Source organism: Lacerta agilis, chromosome 3 (assembly GCF_009819535.1).
Source record: "Lacerta agilis isolate rLacAgi1 chromosome 3, rLacAgi1.pri, whole genome shotgun sequence".
NCBI lineage: Eukaryota > Metazoa > Chordata > Lepidosauria > Squamata > Lacertidae > Lacerta > Lacerta agilis.
Genome location: NC_046314.1, coordinates 39,532,272 through 39,553,977, shown reverse-complemented (window position 1 = coordinate 39,553,977; position 21,706 = coordinate 39,532,272). Strand labels below are relative to the sequence as shown.

General features: G+C 43.4%; 1 protein-coding gene across 1 annotated transcript in view; it reads left to right on the top strand.

The window, feature by feature from the left end:
* The first annotated feature begins 2,563 nt into the window (after positions 1-2,563).
* Positions 2,564-21,706, top strand: part of SNX14 (sorting nexin 14) — a 36,183-nt gene continuing 17,040 nt past the window's right edge. Inside the window, exons 1-15 of the mRNA XM_033143354.1 lie at positions 2,564-2,729; positions 3,992-4,112; positions 6,457-6,533; positions 6,615-6,693; positions 8,227-8,270; positions 9,225-9,312; positions 9,946-10,030; positions 11,972-12,128; positions 12,746-12,821; positions 17,234-17,278; positions 17,363-17,443; positions 17,570-17,684; positions 18,752-18,907; positions 19,260-19,384; positions 20,336-20,394. Coding sequence (XP_032999245.1) covers positions 2,590-2,729; positions 3,992-4,112; positions 6,457-6,533; positions 6,615-6,693; positions 8,227-8,270; positions 9,225-9,312; positions 9,946-10,030; positions 11,972-12,128; positions 12,746-12,821; positions 17,234-17,278; positions 17,363-17,443; positions 17,570-17,684; positions 18,752-18,907; positions 19,260-19,384; positions 20,336-20,394 — 1,448 coding nt within the window. The 5' untranslated portion in view covers positions 2,564-2,589. The remainder of the gene's footprint in view (positions 2,730-3,991; positions 4,113-6,456; positions 6,534-6,614; positions 6,694-8,226; positions 8,271-9,224; positions 9,313-9,945; positions 10,031-11,971; positions 12,129-12,745; positions 12,822-17,233; positions 17,279-17,362; positions 17,444-17,569; positions 17,685-18,751; positions 18,908-19,259; positions 19,385-20,335; positions 20,395-21,706) is intronic.

Here is a 21,706-nt window from a genome sequence, read left to right as displayed (position 1 = left end):
ACATTTTGTGATTAGCTTTGCTCACCACTATTCGGTGATTGCTGGGCCTCAGCAATTAGTCATTACAAGTGGGGCCTGGGAGTATAACATTTTAGAACCTCTGTTCTAGAACATTTTCCACATCTACACCATTACTATTCTTGAAATGCTAGTTTTTATAATTGCATTTTGTTTAAATGATTATTTTAAATTCAAATGGAGTCTCATATTCTCACAGTCAGCTAAATAACATTTAAGGGCTGCACTTTGTGTCTAATGCAAGGGTTCTAACATTCTGTAACAGCATAACAGCATAGTCTGGAGAACTGCAGCTATAACTGCCATGTCACAAACTCAACACCAGCATTGCTGACGTTATTGGGATTATAGATGAGAATTTTTTTGGTGCACAGAGACCATGTTTGTCATATTTAAAGTCAAATGTAGATTAATTTGTTCAAGAATTGACACTGATCCTGGGTAAATGCTTAAACGAAAACATCTGCATGAGATAGTACAGGAATGAAGGAGACAAATAGGCAAGGTAGGATTAGCTCTTGTACATTTGAAGCTGTTTTATTACATCTGATAAATAGAAGATGGATGTTCGCCTAATCTTTAATATTAGATCTTCAGAATGGGCTTTATTGTAATGGTAAAAGGTAAAGAGACCCCTGACCCTTAGGTCCAGTCACGGACGACTGGGGTTGCGGCGCTCATCTCGCTCTGTAGGCTGAGGGAGCCGGCATACAGCTTCCGGGTCATGTGGCCAGCATGACTAAACCGCTTCTGGCGAACCAGAGCAGCACACGGAAATGCCATTTACCTTCCTGCTGGAGGGTACCTATTTATCTACTTGCACTTTGACGTGCTTTCGAACTGCTAGGTTGGCAGGAACGGACCAAGCAACGGGAGCTCACCCCGTCGGGATTCAAACCACCAACCTGATCGGCAAGGTTTAGACCACAGTGCCACCCGCATCCCATTTGTAATGGTAGAGACTAATTAATTGCTGTCTTGCAGGAATGACAAGTAAAAAGTGTTCCAGTTGTTGGAGTTGGTCTTCATGTATTTCTGCTAGGCCTACTGCTCAAATGGTGTAAGCAGAGTGGTAATTTGGAGATGCTGCTAAGCAGTAGTGCATATAGTTTTTTTATACATACCTCTGATTTCAGAAGGGATTGCTTTTGATTCATTCATAGATATCAACTAATTTGTAGTCAGTTATAGAACAGGACTTGTGTGATCATTGGAAATGAGAAAAATTGTGCCCCTTCCCTCCCACCGCTGGGGGAAATGGCCAATGAAGAAGAAACTACTTAAAATCTCCATCAATTCTGTGCCATCTAGCATTCGTAGTGCTGTGCCTTTTCAGTCATACAACAGTCGGGGGGGGGGGGGCGACTTATGTAAAAGTTTTGTAGACTTGTCCTTCCTGTTCTGACCATGTGGATGGCTGTTTTAACTCTTATGCTAGTCGATCCTGTTCAACTGTCATTTCAAGCAATATGGACAAGGCTCTGACCAGGGAAAGGCGGCCATATCGTGCCAATTGCCGGAGTTGTCCCAAAACTGATTTCCTCCCAGATTGTAAGACTCCAGTTCCCATCAATCGCAGTAAGGGTGGCCGTGGTTAATAGTGATGGCAGTTGTAACCGGGAAGTGTGAGGGCGGCGCCTGGTTGGAGTAAGTTGTTCTAGCTGGTGCCATTATTGGAGGCTGTTATTTATCCCACCATTTTCTACAAGGAGCTGGAGTACATGTGAATCCTTATCCTACTTAGGTTAGTCGGGGAGGCTTATTAGGTTAGTCGGGGAGGCTTATTTACAGCCTTCGCTGTAAAGGACAGAAACATGCATCTGCCAACAGGCTAGGTCACAACAATCTTTGATGTTCTATAGATGTCGGTACCTCCGTACCTGAAGGTACCGCAGCATCCTTGGGTGTTTTTTGTTTGTTTGTTCTTAAAGGGTGCAGCAACGATGCGAACTGGCTCTTTGTGGCTAAGGGTGAACAGGTCCTGAGGGACGTACGCGTCGTAAAGGCCACTGCTTGTTCGGACGCTGGCCGGCTATTTAGCAGCATACAAGGCCTATGGAAATGTGGGCTGTATATCCTATTAAGAGTTGGCGAATGTTTCCTTACTTCCCCCGCCCCGGCTTTCGTCCTGCCGCCATTTTGAGCTCTTTTACTTCCTCTACAAATTGGGGAGTCTGCAGGAATCGGCGGAAGTGCTTCAGCGGTTCCGCTTTCCCCCGCCCTTTTCCGTTACCCACGGAATAGGGTGTCAAAGCAGGCGGCGGGCAGAGGGTTGCGCTTTTCAGGGGAGCTCTCCCCAAGAGACCGAGGGGGAAGCAAAATGAAAAAAGCCCTTCCGGGAGCCGCTCGGCGCCAACTTCCTTCCTGAGACACGTGGCAACATTGGCCCGCCTCTTTTGCGCGTAGAAAACACCGCGGGGGGGGGAAGTCACGTGAGAGAAAGTGGGGTGGGAAATAGGCAAGTCACATGAGAGAAACCGGAAGTCGGGAGCGCCGAGTCCCGGGTGTTTTCCTGACAGCGGGGGCCGCAGGTGCAGCCGGGGTCGTGTGCTCCGCCACGGCCCCTCCACGATGAGGCGGGTGCGCGCGGCCGGGGAGAAGCTGTGCCGGCGCGTGCGCGGCGTGGAGGCGCTGCGCGAGACGTGCCGCCAGTACCCGCTCTTTTGCTGCCTCCTCTTGGGGCTCAGTGCGGCGACGCTCCTGCTCAGCCGGTAACGGGGATTGGGGGGGGGGAAGCGAAGCGGGTGCGCGCTGGGGGGTGCTCCCCGTCACGGAAGCGCACGAGCGGGACAGAGCCCGCTCTCCTGCTCGCGGAAGGCGCTTCAGGTCGAAATGTATTTGCACCAGTCAAATTAAACGCATCCCTTTTAAGGGAATGGAAGGTGTGTAGCCGGAAAGACGCTGTGGAAGGGGCGTGATAAACCCTTTTTAGTAAACTGCTCGGGTTCTATGCTTTTAAGAGTAAAGGTAGGGCACAAAACTCAATAAAACAGAAAGGAGGCCTATCTTTACGTTACGTTGACGTCCGTTCGCCCCCCTCGCATAAGTGAAATTGCACGCGTGGGGATCGTTTCTACGAACCACTATCCGCTACCTGTTTTCACAAAATAAAAAAAATTCATTCCAATAGCACCTTAGAGACCAACTAAGTTTGTTAGTGGTATGAGCTTTCCTGGAAGGATTTTTTTTTTATTTTGTTTCGACTACAGCAGACCAACACGGCTACCTACCTGTAACTGTTTTTACAAGAGCACTTTTTTTCTGCACCCTCTCCTTTTGCCTTGTCAAGGAGAAACCCAGTGTGAATATGTCACCCTCCTCAACGCCATCAAAATGCTGCTTGTGAGCAAAGAACATTGTGTGTGAATTTGCACCAGTCAAGGGCTGAGTCTCACAATGCCTAGAATAATTACTTCGAATCATAGAGCTGTAGAGTTGGAAAGGATCACGAGGGTCATACTGTATAGTCTGACCCTCTGCAATGCAGAAATCTTTTGCCCAACGTAGGGCTCAAACCCACAAATGCTGAGTCTCATTCTCTACGGACTAAGCTATCCCAACTGTTAATGACGGTCTCTTTGCAGCAGTGACTGATATTTTGGAGGAGTACCCGTATCTCTTTAACATTTATGACTTTAAATACTGCACAGTCACTTACTGCATTATGCTCATTCCCATTCAGGCTCCTATTTCTTGGCACTTGTAGGTAGGCACTGAAGTAAGCAAGCAGTTTCTTCACCATTTAGCACAAGTATGGAGAATTTGTAGTCTCCAGATGTTGGTCAGGAATGATGAGAGTTGTAGCCCGTTGGTCAAGTTGGTTGGGGTTGATGGAAATCTTGTCTTGATAGCTGTGTAAATGTCTGTTATATGTAGTGTTGAATATGGTTTTCCAAAGTTCATAGTAGAAACATAACCAGATATACGTTTTTGTGCTGCTTTGTAGATTGTAATTTTTCTCTTTATTTTTGAGGTATCTTCACATTCTCATGACCTTCTGGTCATTTGTGGCGGGAGTTGTCACATTCTATTGTTCCTTAGGACCAGATTCCCTCTTACCCAATATTCTATTTACAATAAAACATAAAACCAAGGTAACGTATAACTTCATTAGTATGCTTTGATACCTCATATGGAAGAAACAATTGAATACTGCTTTTATCATTGTCAGAGCACTAGGTTTATGCAAATTTAACTGAAACATTAGTTAATGACCAAGAACTACTTTTAGTTGATGCTGCTGCAAGTTTACAGCATCTTTGTTTATTAAATACTGCATTTGGCACACTTCCTTCAATATCTCAAAAAGTACCTATGTTGAGGCTTGGGCAATATACAAATTTAGATTCTATTAGTTAAAAGGCTGATGTTTAATGAAATGATTTGATAGCCATTTATTTTACTGAAAAAGATAGAAACATTTGTAGACTGTATGGAACATATGCCTCATCAAAATGTATTTGCAAAAGGCATACATGCTTATTTTGAAGAGATGGAGGGTCTGTGCTTGTACAAATATTTCTAAATGATGCTGTGTACAGTTTCAAGGGAAAGGAGGTGGAACATGCTAAGCCCTTCTGCACCCCCCCAAAAAGGTGGCCTTACTTTTTCAATGTCAAAACCCAGCTGGGGGTGAGGGAATAGATTTCATGGGGGGGGGGGGAGGAAAGTACCAATTGAAGAAAAGGTTGGGATACTGTAGTGGATGGCATGAAGTTCCAAGTGTGAGAGGATTCTTAGGTGTACTTTTCCTGCTTACCACCAGCCAAGGTTTGGCATCACTGATGCTTCTGCCATAAATGAAAAGACTGTCCTGTTATGAAGCTGCTGGTGAGAAGGGAAAAGAGCCTGTAGAGCCTTCCAGGGTCGTCGCTGGGGAGGGGCGGTGGGGGCGGTACGCCCCCAGTGACAGGGTGAGCAGCGGCGGGTGGGGGTGTCAAGCGGCGGCCCCTCCCGCCACTCCCACACGCCGCCGCTCCCTCTGTCACCCCGGGAGCAGCAGCACACGGATGGGGTGCTTCTGCCGCTTTTTTTCGGCGGGGGGGGGCGACCAGCGAGGGGGGTTGTCACGCTTGTCACCCCCTCCTCGCTGGTCACCACCCCCCGCCGAAAAAACCGCGGGGGGGGGGCGGGGAAAGCCTGGAAAGGAAGCAGAGCAGGCGCGTTTAAGCGCCGCTCTGCTTCTTTTTCCGCTTTGCGCCGCTTTTTTCGGCGGGGGGGCCGACCAGTGAGGTGGGGGTCACCCTTGTCACCCCCTCCTCGCTGGTCACCACCCCCCGCCGAAAAAATCGCGGGGGGGCGGGGAAAGCCTGGAAAGGAAGCAGAGCAGGCGCGTTTAAGCGCCGCTCTGCTTCTTTTTCCGCTTTCCGCCGTTTTTTTTTCTGCGGGGGGGGGCCGACCAGCGAGGTGGAGGTCACCCTTGTCACCCCCTCCTCGCTGGTCACCACCCCCCGCCGAAAAAAACCGGGGGGGGGCGGGGAAAGCCTGGAAAGGAAGCAGAGCAGGCGCGTTTAAGCGCCGCTCTGCTTCTTTTTCCGCTTTCCGCCGCTTTTTTTCGGCGGGGGGGGGCCGACCAGCGAGGTGGGGGTCACCCTTGTCACCCCCTCCTCGCTGGTCACCACCCCCCCGCCGAAAAAAAGCCTCGGGAAGGGGGAAATCCCCCCTTTCTGTATACACGTGCGTCGTGACGTCATGATGACGTCACGGCGCGCGCGTCGTGCCCCTCCCCCAGGGGGTGCCTCTGCGCTGCCGCCGCCCCCAGCAGCGCAGAGGCTAGCGACGCCACTGGAGCCTTCCTCTCACTCCTTTTTTCACCCCAGCTGAGGTTTGGCATTGCTGCTCCCCCCCCCCTTTGCTTTGGAGAGATTCAAAGGTAGCAGAAGTAGTGGAAGAAATCCAATGCTGCTGTCCACTTGTGGAATGGCATTTGATTTAGTGGAAGTGTCAGCTTATGTAACAGAAGGAGAGGCAATTTTTGTCATTTCCCTCTCCCTTTCCCTCTGCAGTCACCTATGTCCCTCTCAGATCAGTTCCGGAGGGTTGGAGGACCTTCTAGAGCAGTGTGAAAGGTATGATGCTATGGTGGAAGGAGGAATTGGAAAAGAAAACAACTTCTCTTCCATTTGGTAGATGCTTCAGCTGGATCAAGCATTATTCCACAAGTGGGACAGCAGCAAGATAAGATTGTGGGAAGGAGCAGGAAGGTGAAAGCAGAATGAGTTTAGGAGAGTAGCCTGATTTCTATTTGCTTGATAAGTTAAAAGTCTTGTTTTTGGAGGATGGGGGATGCAGACTGTTTCAGTATTTATTTCTGTATTTTATTGTTTTATCAACATTTCTTCTTATGTGATTAGTTTCATTGCATAATCATTAAACGTGGCCAATGCTGAATTATTTCCTCAGCATTATGAGTAATGGAACACTTGTTTGTTTTCTTAGCAATTAGAGCTGCAAGAACTATATCCTCAAGGTTACACCTGTACAGTATGTAGTAGCGTCAAATGTAATAGGCACAGGTAAGTGAAAAATAGCATTTTAATTTTGTTTTTGTATCTTGAGGAATGGACCACTGCTTAACAATCTTCTTTATTCTATAGGCCTACATTTCTGCTACAAAAGTATCAGCCATGGCTGAACTTGAAAGTTCCTTCTAAAGTTGATGCATCCCTCTCAGAGGTAACTGTTTAACATCACCAGGTGTAGAAATCTCATTAAAAAAATAAATAAATCACTATCATCCTTGCTTTGAATACCAGAATTTTGCATTTGCCCTGTTCGTAAGAATTAGTAAATTATGGGTGGATCCAACATAACGCTAAGTGAATGTTCAGCCGGTGCAAAGATTTCTGCTTGTGAAATCGAATGTGCTCCCCATCCAAAATCTGTTCCAGATTTGTGCATGGGAGTGAGGAGGAGAGGAGGGAAAAGGTCCTGTTTTGCATAAATGAAAATCCTTCTGCTGATGGGATGGATTCACTCAATACCACCTGCAAAGATCTTGCCCCTAAAATGTGGGGCCCATCCTTGGTGGGTCAGCTGCTGTCTAATATCCAGGGCTGCCAACAACCTTGCAAAGTATACTGCCGTCACACCTTATCTAGTCTGGGCAAGGAGACTCCCATACCTTACTGGACACCCCTAAGATTCCAGAGAAGCAAAAACTTTAAAAATAAAGAGCTAAATGCTCTCTGAGCCTCAGGTTAGGTAACAAGTAGTTAGGAACTGGATTCGGTACCAAGGCTTGTATCCAATCTGAAATAAGATAGCTCTATTAAAAAAGAACAAGAAGAAAATGGAATAAAAATAACTGCATGTAAGGGGGCCCAAAGTACTTCCCACACAGTTGATAGCTGAATCCTATACAGGTGATTCTGAATCCTATACATACCACAAAACAATGATTCAGAAATGAAAATCCATAGCATAGCAAATATGATCTCCCAGATAAAAAAGTCAAGGAAGGCAAAAGGAGACTAAATGGAAATTAAATGGAGAAAAGAGACAAAGGAGCAATCGCTAGCTTAACAGTAAAAATTATAGCAACTGAGGTTGAGTCCCCCAAACGAATCAGAAGACTTAACACCTAGAACCTTCTAGCACTTTAGTGTACATGCTTTTCATAGCTGAAACCAGTTCCTAATTACCAGGCCCCAGTTCTGACCTTGAAACTAGGAGCAGTATAGATGCTTCAACTCTATAAGATCACTCCAATTACTTGAGAGTAGCTCCCAGCTTTTTACCTAGAGGCCTAAGCAAGTAAACTATTCCATTAACAATGTTCTGTGAATATTTATGAAAAACGAGCACTTTTTATCATTTTTCAAATTAAAATTGATTGATAAAAAAGCATTGTAAGAGGGTGATTTTCTTTCTGTCACTGCATCAGTTGGAAAGGGAATATTTTTGGCTTGTGGCCGCTCACATTGCTGATAGTAAACAGACCAGTTGATTCTTGAAGAAATGCATGCCTACAATTCTGCTGCCTGTCTACCAACATTTTTGGGCATACAAGAACCTGAACATTGAATCCCCAGACCTGTACTCCACATTGCTTTTTAAATGCTTTTGGGGCTGAAGATTCATGCAGTATACGCAGCCGCCTTTGTTGCTGAAATGGTTCTGCCAGTGGCATGCCATCTCTATAAGTTGCCTCTTTTACTGGGAACATTTTAATGCATTATTTAATTTTCAACGTGATTTTTTCTGCAGGTGTTTGAGCTGGTGCTGGAAAACTTTGTTTATCCTTGGTACAGGTAAGATTCCTTCAGTGAATCTTTATTCAGTGGTTCTTTAATAGCCCTATATCCACCTGCACATAGAAGTCACAAAAGATGGCATATAAGACAATTCCTTTGGCAAATCCTGTTCTTATGTTGCAAATTCTTAACCTGTGGATGGTAGAAGCTCCTTGGATCAATATTGTATTTTAAAGCTTTGCCTCATTAAGACAGCAGAGGGAGCTGAAATACCATTTTGTCTTCAAATAAGAGCCCTTTGAGGATTTTGTTCACTGATAAGGCTTAAAGTATATGAAACACAAAGGGCCGACCTTTTAGCCTCATTATATACAATTACCGTATTCTTCCGTGCATAACACGCCCCCTATTTTTGGGGACTCCAAATAGAGAAAATGGGGGGAGATTGTCTGTGTGTATAAGACGATCCCCACTTTTTAGCATTAATTTTAAATTTAAAAACCTAGTCTTATACACGGGAAAATACGGTATATAGAATTATTTAAGCCGCTAAATGTAGTTTTTATTTATTTATATTTTATTGAAGTGATTTCAATTAAAAGAAATAAAAGTGATGAAGAAAAAATGGATTTCGTAATACTTAGAAATTAAAAGCTCACTTTGATTGTCTGGTGAGCATGAAAATTTGGGAGTATAGTTTGGGAATCTGAAATGCTATTCAGTGTATCGTTTCCCGTAGATGGTGTCTGGAGCCATATTAACCTAATTATTTATTTCACTGCTTGATTGTAAAAAACAAACAAACACCACCACTCCAAGTAGTTAACAAAAAAAAAAAAACACAAGAAAAAATAGCAGGCATAATTTTAAAACATACAAATTTCAAATACTAAAAGAGATTAAAATTACCTCAACTTTATAAGCATCCTATGAAATGACTAAACAGGAACATAGATGAATGTATTTGCTTATCAATATTGATGCACAGTGCTTTCTTTTGAAATTTTGCAGGGAAATAACTGATGATGAATCATCTGTGGATGAATTAAGAGTAACACTGAGATTTTTTGCATCTGCAGTAATTCGCCGAATATACAAGGTAACAGAGCTATGGTGTTGAATCGAAAGTAAATCATTTTCGGTTGGGCTTTTTAGAAGAGGGTAGTAACGGATTACTTGGGAAACTCTGGGTTTATCCCCACCACCACCAGCAGACTCATAACTGTTTTATTAAGAATTTATTGGTTTTTGCAAAACAAAGAACAACATAACACATACACCACCACAATCAAACCATAATAAAAACAAATACAAATCACCCATAATTCTTTTTCTTGTTTACACAAAAAAACAAAAACAAAACTCATAACTGTTTTATATCAGTCCAATGCTTGCAGTATTTTTCAAATAATCCTGTGAATGGTATCTTGGATTGATTGGGAATTTATGTTCCCAGCCCCTCTCAGATGTACAGTACTTGAGAGTTTTCTGGAGTGAGACAGTGAATTTTAAATAAGTTTGTGTACTTACAGTCCTTTATGCTGGGAGACTTTGACTGAATTAAGCTCTTGCATCTAATTTACATTTAAAACAAAAACCTTCAGTACTTTTCTTGTTTTCTGACACTATTTAAATTATGCAGCTTGAATGTTGCTATATAAGCAAATGCACTTTGTTGTCACCTTTTTATTAAGAATAGGGAAAATGATTTCCTCTTCTACTTCTCATTCAGGTGGATATTCCAACGGTTATTACAAGGAAAATGCTGAAGGCAGCTATGAAGCATATAGAAGTAATAGCCAAAGCCAGTCATAAAGGTAGTATTTGCAGTACCATGCATTTAAATGTTTGTTAGCCTGGCAAAACCCCATTGTTATCTTCATGAAATGGTTGTTATCTCTTCAGAGTGCTTTCCTGGATAAACACCCATGACACTTTTTTTATATACCCTATCACATTACATTGACTGGGACAAAAAAGTGCCCTTGTGGCAAAAAATAAATAAAAAATCAAGTGTGCTGAATATATTTTGTCTCAAGTGCTGTTTGTTTACAGAACAAAACCTGAATTGGCCAATAGATTGTTATCATGCTATTTTTGTTCAGTTGGCTCTCAACTGTTGTGTCTGTGTTATCATCGGGTTTTTGTTGTTGTTAATTGCGCCTGTTAGTAATGTAATTATTGCAATCTGTCATTTTCTACATTTCATTCCTATCTGACCTCACTGTTTAAAATAATTTCTGCCACTACCCCCTCCAACATGTATATCTGTAAATCAGTATATAACTTCATGCTTTTGATAATGTGGTCAGTAGTCCATGAATGCTTATCCCGTAATAAATACGTTAGTCTTTAAGGTGCCACAAAACTCATTGGTTTTTATGTGCTGCCAGAGAATTATCATGGCTACCTTTCTGGAAATGGTAAGTGACTGAAATATTGGGAGACAAGAGAGTATCTTGTGTCTGTAAATTCTGTAATGACATATGCACCTGGTGTGAATTTTACCCAAATTGATTGAATTCTTCTTTCATCAACAAACTAAAAAGCTTTGCTGCAGTGTATCTTGGCGTAAGTAAAATGTTCCATGCCCAAATCTATATTTGTGGCATCAGAAGAAAGTGTGCATCATAGTACTGAAACTTCCAGAGCCAGATAACACAACTTTTTACATGAGATTAATATTTGTTTTGAGTAGATATTAGCCCTTCCCCTTTTGGTATATAGATTATTTAGCAACTGTCTCAAAAACACATGAAAAACGGCTACGGTCAGGAATAAACTGAGTTGCTGGTAAAATGCTTGGGAAACTTCGGCAGCTTCCCATGCTATTTCTGAGTAATCCCCACCTCATTGCAGCGGGATAACAGATAACAGGCATGTGGAAATTGGAGCAAATTCTGAGCACATCTCCTTTTGATGAGAAATCGTGGGTGTTTCTTGCAGAAATATCTCCGCCTTTAATGTAGATCGTTGGCCAACTGTGTCTCTTGTCTTGAGACTGCAAAGTTCTTTGTATTTATGGAATTTGTATGACATCACATAACATAAAGTTCTCTGAATCACTTAGAATAAGTAGACTAAGTAAAAACATTTGAAGTACAAAGTGAAGCAGAACTCTCTGACTCTCCCCAGATTTGAAAACAAGCCCAGATTACCCAAGTTTTTTTAAAAAGAGATGGGTTAGCACAAGGTGCTTCACTTGGTGCTGAAAAGTTCACATACATGGCTCAGTTGGTTAGAGCGTGGTGCTGATAACACCAAGGTTGCAGGTTCAATCCCTGTATGGGACAGCTGCATATTCCTTCATTGCAGGAGTTTGGACTAGTCACATGATGATCCTCAAGGCCCCTTCCAACTCTACAGTTCTGTTATTCTTTGGCTCCATGTGACCCAAGATGCCACTACTGAAAAGGCACTTTCCCTTATGGAAAGGCAGCTTGGTCATATGCTGTTTCAGACTTTAAAGGTTAAAACTAGCATGTTTAATTAGGCCTGGAGAGGGCCTGGGAGCCGCCATAGCTTTAATGACCACATTCCGTTTCCAGACCGTTTTTTAAAGGCAGCTGTACACAGAACACATTGCAATAGTCTGACTGAGCAGCTATATCAATATCTCTAGAACTGCAGCCTGTCACTCTTCATAGCTGCTGTTCACAGCTGAACTGTGTTGTAAAGTAAAATATGAAGAATTGTTAAGCAAAGCTATTCTATATAAATTTTATATAAATCTTGCTGAATTTCCTTTTTCCCTGCAGTGAAAAATGTTGAATATTTACAGCAAGCTGCTTTAGAAGAATATGGGCCAGAGCTCCATGTGGCTTTGAGAAGTAGAAGAGATGAACTGCATTATTTAAGGAAACTTACGGAACTTCTTTTCTCCTTCCTTCTACCTCCAAAGGCAACAGACTGTGGGTATGCTATGAACTTAGGATACTGATGTATTTGCATTCCATACTTTTTTTGTTGTGTGGTTACGCACAGTAGAGTTCAGAAACAAATCTTGTAATCTCAGAAAATCTTACATTGCTCCCAGGACTCTTCCAGTCTTGTGCAACTACACACCTGGCTAGGGTCAACACTTGACGGTGTTCATGAAAAACCAGTTGTGTGGGAGTGGGTTCAGTATATCCTCTGCTTGGTTGTGATTCTTCTCAAAGGCTTCAGTTGCAGTCTCTAATTAGTGGGTTTTCCTTCCACGCAGATCTCTGTTGTACAAAACTGCTCCTCTTCCGTCTGCTGCAAAGCTTAATGGCAACATCACCAAAGCACCATATTATTCAGCTATTTTGTACCCTTAGTGGTAGTGATCAGTATACATTCCAAGTGCTTCAAATTGGCTTTGGTCTGCAAGACAGAAAGGCCAGAGCAGTGCACTGTGAGCAGCAGTGTGAGGAATTATTGCATATTTTGTAAAATACAACAGCAAGTGATTTTTTTCCAACAGTTTAGACTGAATACTTTATGAAAGCCCCATTGCGATGAGAGAAAAAGCAGAAATGTATAAAAATAGGCTCTTTTATTCCTTTCAGATCATTCACCATACTTATAAGAGAAATCCTTTCAGGTTCTGTTTTCCTACCCACCATGGACTTCTTGGCTGATCCGGTGAGTTTTGAGAAGTTCACTTAGCCCTGTTCTCATTTTTCAACTAAATGCTGGGCTGCTATAAGAATGCATTGTTGTATTGGTTTTCTTTTTATTATTGCATTTGCCTCAGACCTTTTCTCCAAGCTCAAGGTGCTGCTGTACATAGTCCTCCTGTTCCTCACTTTATCCCTTATAACAACCCTGTGAGGTAGGTCAGGCCGAGGGACTGGGACTTCCCTAAGGTCGCCCAGTGAGCTTCATGGCTGTGTTGGGATTTGAAACCTTGTCTCCAAGGTCCTAGCCTGACACCCTGATCCCTGTTTGCAATGTTCTAAGTGGCTTTAGGGTTTAAATTATTGAGATAAAGAGATGCTATAGGAAAAGCCTCTGCAACATTATCACTTGAACTAGGCATTCACAGCTCTTCATTTGTAATAGCTACAGTTGTTGAATATATAAGATTTTATCATTGTTCCAGCAATCATTTGATTGCATTCTCACTAAATACATTTTTAGATTTTTTATTTTATTTTTTTGATGGCAGGTTTCAGTCTGCGAACATGCACATGCATTCATAAACAACTAGCTCATTACGATCTGAGCCAAAATCCTTTTGCAGTTGTGGCTTGGCTTGTACATCATCTTGGCTCGTTCTGAGCCGTCTCTGCTCCTTTCCCTTTTCTGGAAACATACCTTCCAGCGGCAGTGAAAGGGGAAAGCAGGCTGCACAAACTGGAGGACTGCTCTCCAGTCCTTGGTTAGGTCTTAAATCCTTTACCGATACAAACTTCTCAGTGCAAAATAATAAGTTCCCTGGGCCTGGAAATTCTAGTAAACTGTGGTTTTGTTGGCAGAGTCTGATAAGCTGATAGGTTGTTGACAGAGGTGAAGATTGAAGCCACGAGTTAGGTTGCTTTGAATGAGTTTCAGCTTGCACAACCCAAGGATGTGGCTGAGGCTGCTTGGAACATCGGGTGCCACCACCTATGCCTTGCCACCACCACCTTGTCTTTTCTGGCTACTACAGGTTGCTAGGAACGAACGTGCTATCTGAACCTTGTAGTGAGTCATGCTTCTCTGAGGGAAGGGCTCGTGCCTGCTGCCCTGCCCATGTCCTTTGTTTTAAAATATCAAATCTAGATCCAGTGTTCCTTGATAACTACCGCTTGGTGCCCAATGTTCCATTTTTAAGCAAGATCTGGAGCGGGTGGTGCTACTGCAGTTCCAAGCAGCCTTGGATGATATTGATTATTGAGCCATTCAAGTCTGGCTTTCAGCCTAGTAATGTGATGGAAGCAGCCTTGGCCACCTTGGTGGATGGGGGATTGTGGCCTTGTTGGTTCTCCTGGGCCTCTCGGTGACCTTTGATACCATTGACTTTGGTGTATGTGACCCAACAACTAGTGGGAGCTGGTGAGCCAATCAGCTAGTCACAGAAGGATAGACTCATAGAATTGTAGAGTTGGAAGGGACCCCGTGGGTCATCTAGTCCAACCCCCTGCAATGCAGGAATCTCAGCTGAAGCATCCATGGCAGGTGGCCATCAAACCCCTGCATAAAAACTTCCAGTGAAAGTTGAGTTCACCACCTTCCACCATCAAACAGCTTACTACCAGAAAGCTCTTCCTGATGTTTAGTTGGAATCTCTTTCTTGTAACTTGAATTTGTTGGGTCGTGTCCTAGCCTCTGGAGCAGGAGAAAATGAGCTCGCTTCCTCTTCCACGAGTATGTGTGTAAGAGAGTGTAATTTAAGTGAAGTGCTGACAGCTAAGGTCAGATAGGGACTGACTGAGAGAGCGCAGGTAGGGATTTTCTGTGGGTTAGACAGGAGGCTGGGATTAGAGAGAGGGACTTTATGTCTGGGTGGGCTGAAGGGGTGTCTGACTTATCTGAGTAGACTCAGGGTTTATCTGTCAGTGGGGACAGATAGCGAATTGGCTCTCAGTTAAAGATAGGGATCGTCTGTGGACAGGTAAGGTTCTCGGGGGGGGGGGGAGTTAGAATTCTAGAAGGGGCTGGGAGTCTTTAACAGTTAGCGTAAGACCATAGCCACCCTAGAAAGAATTTATCTGTCCAGTGGCAGGTTTATAGTGTGAAGTTAAGAAAGATCTTAAATATCTCTAAGCTATAACTTTATTGAGTGTAAACAAATGAATTTGTAGTTTTGGTTCTAAGAGTGTCTCATCCTTACTCAGTTCACCTGGGTGAGGGGTTGAATGGCCACAGTTTCGTGCTGGTGTTAAATTATTATTATTATTATTATTATTATTATTATTATTATTATTATTATTATTATTATTATTATTATTATTATTATTATTATTATAATACAGTGGCTCTGGTCCTTTCTGGTAGGGCAAGCCCAATTGCTGGTGCTAGGGGACTTCTGTTCCACTCTTGGCCTTTGGCCTGGGAAGCTGCTGGAGGAAGTGGAGGTTTGGGCTGCAGCACCATTAACATGCAAATGCCACTTGGTCCTCATTTCCACTTCATAGTTCTGCAAAGGCTGTGGAACATATGAGCTGGCAGTCTCACTCTGAGGTGGCTGCCTTACGTGGCCACTCATTAAGACCATAGCATAGAAACAGACCCTTAGTCAAAGGGAAAGAAATATAATATATGTTAGTCGTAGTTTACATATTGGGATCCAAGGGGTTGTTGTTGTTGTTGTTTATTCAGCGCCATCTATGTGCTTGGGTGTTTTCTGAAGAAGAGATATGGAAGTTCCCTGCCCTAAAACAGATGCAGAGAAAACTACATAGGAAGGCAGTGTCACAGAGCTTTCTTAACATGAAGGCACAAACACCCTCCGGGGGGGGGGAGCATGACCCACACAGCTCCAACTTTTCGGTAGTATTGCCACCACTCTTCCGAGAAGCCTCTTAACCCAGGAATTGGGGAATCACCTGCATATTCTCTTTGCAGTCATCGCTGGAAGGTGGCGTCAGACCACCCTCTCCTGATTCCCAGCCTGCCCAAACCTTGGAGGGTGTTCGGATCAGCTTAGTTCATAAGCTGTAGTGATCTCAAGCAACCAGCCAACCTCCAGTATTACAAAAGAACTATCTCTTTATAAAAGAAATAATGAAAAAGGAAGGGGGAGGAAGGATAGCAGAGTGCAAGACAAATCAAAATGTAACATCTAGCTAGCTCGCTTGAGGAAGCTATTAGGTTTAACTGAAATGCCTGGAATAAACATGGATCTGCAAGTATTCTGATGAGGACCAAATCTAGTAAAAACAAGCCCTCGCCTATATCTTGAGTGAGCAAGGGGTTGGTGGGGGAGCCTAACCAGTGCAGAAGGGCTCCTACGGCAGCAGGAGGCAGGATACCTTTAGAGATTGGTGCTTTGAGAAGAGTAGGAAGTATAAACTGGAAAGATCTCTAGGGCTCCCATCAACAGACTTGACTAAAAGAGAAAATACTAATGTATTGTGGCAGGCGTGCACATTCCTGAAACATGCCATTCCAGTCTTTGGTCTAAGGAAAATTGTGGATGGACAGACAGGTTTGTGCAGATCACCGTGACGGGCTTTTGTGTGTTTGTGTGTGTAATGGGAACATGGTAGGAAGGGAAAGAAGATGTGGTTATTTCAGTTGCACATGTTTTGGATTGTGTGCAGTATGTAAGGCTTTCTGGAAAAGAGGAGTTTTGAATACTGGCTTAAGGTGGTAAGATAGTGGCAGTTTAGGGCTTAAGGGGCAACAAGGGAGGATGGGCAGAGTCTTTTCAGGGAATAGGAGACATTTGGATAGATGACGGTGGTAGAGCTGGATGAGCAAATGTCACAGGAAGGGGTGCATCAGGAAAAGAGAACGGAGGGATAAGGGGTGACAAGGTAACTGGGGTTATCGAAGGTGAGGACAAGAAAACTTTTCCAGCATCTCAATCTAGGACTGGGCTACTGCCAAATCTCTACGAAGAGGGTGGTGCTGCAGGAGCCTGATGTTTTTCTTAGGGCTGTTTTTCTTCCAGTGAGAAGTAGCCTCCACCAGCAGGAAAAAACCCACGTATTTGAAACAGCAGTTTCAGGGAGCGGTTCGCCTCCTTCCTGTCCATTCTGTGCTTTAAATCCCTCCCGCAGGATTCCACAGATGCCAAGTTTCGTCAGGCTGTATCTCATCTTGTTTCAGCTTCAAATCTCTCTAGTGTTCTTAACGTTTTGATCTGGATTCAAGTTTCTGTGTCCAGAAGGATGAGCAAATGTGCTGAGGCTAGTATCTTACAAGCATGTGTCTGATACCTCTTCCCACTGGCAGTGCTTTGGTGCCTTGTAGAGTGTGACTAAAAACAGGGGATGGTTTTTCGGAAATGGCATCAATATAGCCATTTTGGTTCCACATTAGGAGGGGTGCAGTGCTGCAAAGTCTTCATGCAGGTGTGGCCCTTTGGGGTGTGTGTAAAATATTTTTTTTCTTAATCTTTTTAGGATACTGTGAACCACTTGCTACTCATCTTCATTGATGACAGCCCAGTGAGTAATGACAAAATGTGAATACAAATTTTCTGCTTCTGAAATCCCATGGTCTTGCTCAGTTGACTTGCTCTTCTCCTGCAGCCCGAAAAAGCAACAGAACCTGCTTCTGCTTTGGTTCCCTTCCTGCAAAAATTTGCAGAGCCCAGAAGCAAGAAGCCCTCTGTAAGCATGAAACAGAATGTAAAGTTTAAATACTGTGCATGTTTACATTTGTTGTTGTTGTTGTTTGTTTTCTTTATTGACATCGAACAAGGAATTTTTAAATTTTTTTTTCTCCTTTTTATCCAGGTCTTACAATTAGAGCTGAAAGAAATTAAAAACCAGCAGGATCTTTTCTTTCTCTTTATGAACTTTTTGAAAAAAGAAGGAGCAGTGCATGTATTGCAGTTCTGCTTGGATGTAGGTACGATACCGCAATAAATTCCTTCTGCACCTGTATTAAATAGCCATTATTGTGAGTAGTACGACTTAACTAGCTGAAAGTTCCCGGCAATGCTCAATAATTCTGATACACACAAAAAATACTGATATTTATGTAATTCATTAATTTATAGGGCTCTTTACAGCCACCCCAGCCCTAGGCTGACCCCAATAATATCCGACCACAATCTCGCCCTGAATCAATTCAGGATGGGGTTGATGTTTAATTCGGACATTTCAACTACATCTGCAGTTGGGAGGGGCATCTCCTGCAGAGAGCGGGGAGGTTCCATTCTTCTGGGCGCTGTTTCACAATGGCAAAGCAAAGCAAACCCGTGCAGTCAGCAAGATTGCACCTTTGGCAGGTGACTCCTGCACTGCTGCACCACATCCTGCCAGACCTGCTTTCCCACCCCAACGTGTCCCAGCTCACTGCAGTTCAGACTACTCCATTCCTCTCTGCCACCTTCTCCCTCTCTGTGGCTGCCATCACCACAATTGCATTATGGGAAGTGGCCGACTGAGCTGGACTCATCTCACTTGCCACTGATCCCCAAACCAATTCTTGCATCAGCACCACCGTGGTGATGATGAGCGATGGTGAGAGAACGGCCAGCATGGGGACAGTAGCTGGTTTTTCTCTCTCCCCCACCCCACCCCCATGCCTCAGTCTCCTGCCTTGGGACCTTTGTTGGTCTTGGCCATACCCTTTTCAGTCCTGCTGTGGTTTGCTTCCTCGGTGTGTTCCCTTCAGATAACATGACAGCAAAGCAGCCCCCTGCATCTAGCAGGATTTCACCCTCCACTCACTGGCTCAGATTGACTGTGATGCATACCCCTTCCCCTGCTGGGAACAGGCACACAGAGTCCAAGCGCAGTGCAGAGCTGTTTGAAAGCCATCTGCATTTTGCAGAGGCTGCTTGGCTCTCCCTTTTCCTGCCTGTAACCTGCTCCCTGACAGCCGCAGGTCTCTCCAGGGTTTTGCTTTGAAGGGAATATTTGCAATATTCAGAAATAATGCCTTTTTTTTTCATTTTCTTCCGCCAACAGAGGAACTTAACGACAAAATTTTGCAGCCAGAATTGTCAGATTCCGAAAAGATGTCCCTTCACGAAGAAGTACAGAAAATCTACAAAACCTACTGTTTGGATGGAAGCATTGACAAAATTAGATTCGATCCTTTCATTGTGGAAGAGATACAAAGTAGTAAGTGAGACTGGGTGGAAGAAGTGGTCCCTTTGGTAGTTGGCTCTGCACCTGCAATTATTTTCTCCCTTACGTTGCCAGTTTCCACAGGATAATAGAAATGTTGGGCCAGATTGTACAATGCCAGTGTAGTCAAAGCACATGCCTTGATCAAACTTGGTGGCCTTGACATTCCCACCCCCACGTGTCTCTTCTTGACTACCAAAATAGCTGCTCTTGTCAACCTCCCAATATCAAGAGGGCAGAATTTGATGATTTAGTCCCTCCTGAGAATATTTAATCCTCCTATTACTGTGCATTTTTATGCAGCTGATATTTTGCACACCAACATTCTCCGCATTTTCACCTGTAGTTGCTGAAGGTCCCTATGATGAAGTTGTGAAGCTGCAAAGGATGAGGTGCCTTTTTGAAGCCTATGAACATGTTTTCTCCCTCTTAGAGAGCGTGTTTACACCTAGGTTCTGTCACAGTGGTGAGGTAAGCCCAAAGATGAGAGAAAGCTCATATTTATTTGGTCAGATGTATTTTAAAAGCAGAAATGCAATACAGTGGCTTTAGTACTTGCCCATTTGTTTTCAGTTAAGATGGTTTCCATTATTACAAAGTTTTGGTCTCTGAAATATGTTTAGCTCAAAGGTGCTAGTTATTCTCCATGGGCAGAATTCTAACATGGAGGGATAATGCTCTATTTTAAAAAATAGATCTTCCAGTTGCCTCAACTGTGTAGGCGAGGAGGAATAGCGGAGGAAGAGAAAGACTTGGCCCAAGCCCTTTACCCTCGCAGAAAATTGTGTAGGGAGAGAGTGAGGGCACAGCCTTCTCCTGACTTGCAAAACTCTGTTGGAAAAGGACTAGCATCAAAACACTTCCTGCAGAGGGCAGCGCTGAGGTGTTAGGAGAGAAAGTGTTCTTGTCAATGTGAATAATTGGGGAAACGCTCAATAGAATGCCATGGATATTGTTCCCCATTCATGATCCCCCCCCCTTCCAGATTATATGATCACCTTGAGACAAAATAAGGAATCTGCCATGAAATGACACTTCAGCTGATTAAGAGCAGGTTACAGAAATCCTTTAGATCAGTAGTTCCCAGTTGGTGGTCTGTGGACCTCAGAGGTCTGCGTAACCCATGGAGGAAGTCCTTGGCACCATTCACATAACAAAAAACTACCATAGAGATATCAACATTTTCAAATGCAAGGGGTCCATGGCTTGGCTTTTGAAAAACCGGGTGTCCGCAGTACTTCGCTAATTGGGAACCACTGTTTTAGATCCTAGTAGTACAGTTAATTTCAAATTTATAGTATCAAAATGTGTCTTTCTATTTTGGAGTATTTCTGACAAATGAATCATCTTTATTATGGAAAATATAATTATGAAATGAAAAAGATGTGCTTAGCCATTTTTAACTTTCTTTTCCTGGCTTAGTTTTTCAGACATCTCTTAAAAGTAGATGAATCTCCAACACGCAATTCTAAATCAAACAAGTAGGTGTATTATACTTGCATGTTTTGAAAACTTTTTTTTTGTGTGTGGAAACAATAAGATTGTCAGATGTATTCGGCTTTTATTAAACTTTGTTTCAATATAGACTCGAGAGAATCGAGCATGTTATGTTAAATAATCATTGAAATGGGTTGTCGTACATTGACCGCAATACTTTCCCTGTCCTTGACAAGCTCCAGTGAAGCACTACAGCTCAATGGTAGAGCGTCATGAGTTTGCATGCAAAGAGTTCGCTAGTTTGATTCCTGGCACTCCAGGTAGGGCTCTCAGAGATCCCTTTCTGAAACCCTGGAGAGCTGCTGCCAGGCACTGTAGACCAGGCATCCCCAAACTCGGCCCTCCAGCTGTTTTGGGACTACAACTCCCATCATCCCTAGCTAACAGGACCAGTGGTCAGGGGTGATGGGAATTGTAGTCCCAAAACAGCTGGAGGGTCGAGTTTGGGGGGTGCCTGCTGTAGACTGTACCCAGCTAGATCGACCCAGTTGTCAGACTCATGTTTCCTATGTTTCTGTGCAACCGGACACCCTTAGCACCAGAACACTTTATGGGGTGGGGAAAGGAAAGATGATCTGTGGACACTATTGATTGCCCACTGTTTGAATATGGCCACAAATGGCAAAAAGCAAGCTTTTAAAATGAATGTCACACAGTGCCTATGTGTGTGGGCAGGGTATCAATGGCAACTAAAAATAAATAAATGCAAGTCAACAATTTAAGTAATCTTCCTGGGTTTAGGTACATGCTAGTATCATGTCGTCTTTGAGCAAGGAGAGGATTAGTGTCCTGAGCATTGCAGGTGTCTGCTTGTTTCGGGAAAGATAAGAATGAATGAATAGATAAGTGCAACTTGATGGTAGCAAGCAGCACATCATTGCAAACCCTCCTACTTGCAGTTTGCATTGGTATGGTTAAAATGCTCAAGCCACTTTATTCTTGGAGGGGATCTCTATTTCTGCATGTGCACAGATACTGTCCACCCAGATTTATTGATACACATGGCTGGGATCCAGAGTCACAGGTGTGCATTATGGCAGGTAGAGTTCTGTGACTGTGAATGCACAGGTTTTCCAGTTGTTGTTTTTTGTGCTGAGAGTAGGGAAGCCCTATCTGCATACATGGGACTGGATTGCATGCGAAATGACCCTTGCCTATTTAGCAATAATACAGTCCTCTTATGCTTAGTGGTAAGTAACTTTTGCTATTCAGTATCCTAATTAGCTACATAGCTCCGCATTTTGTTTGTAGATGAGTTATTTCCTATCTAAAGAAGAATGGCGTGTGAAAAACAAT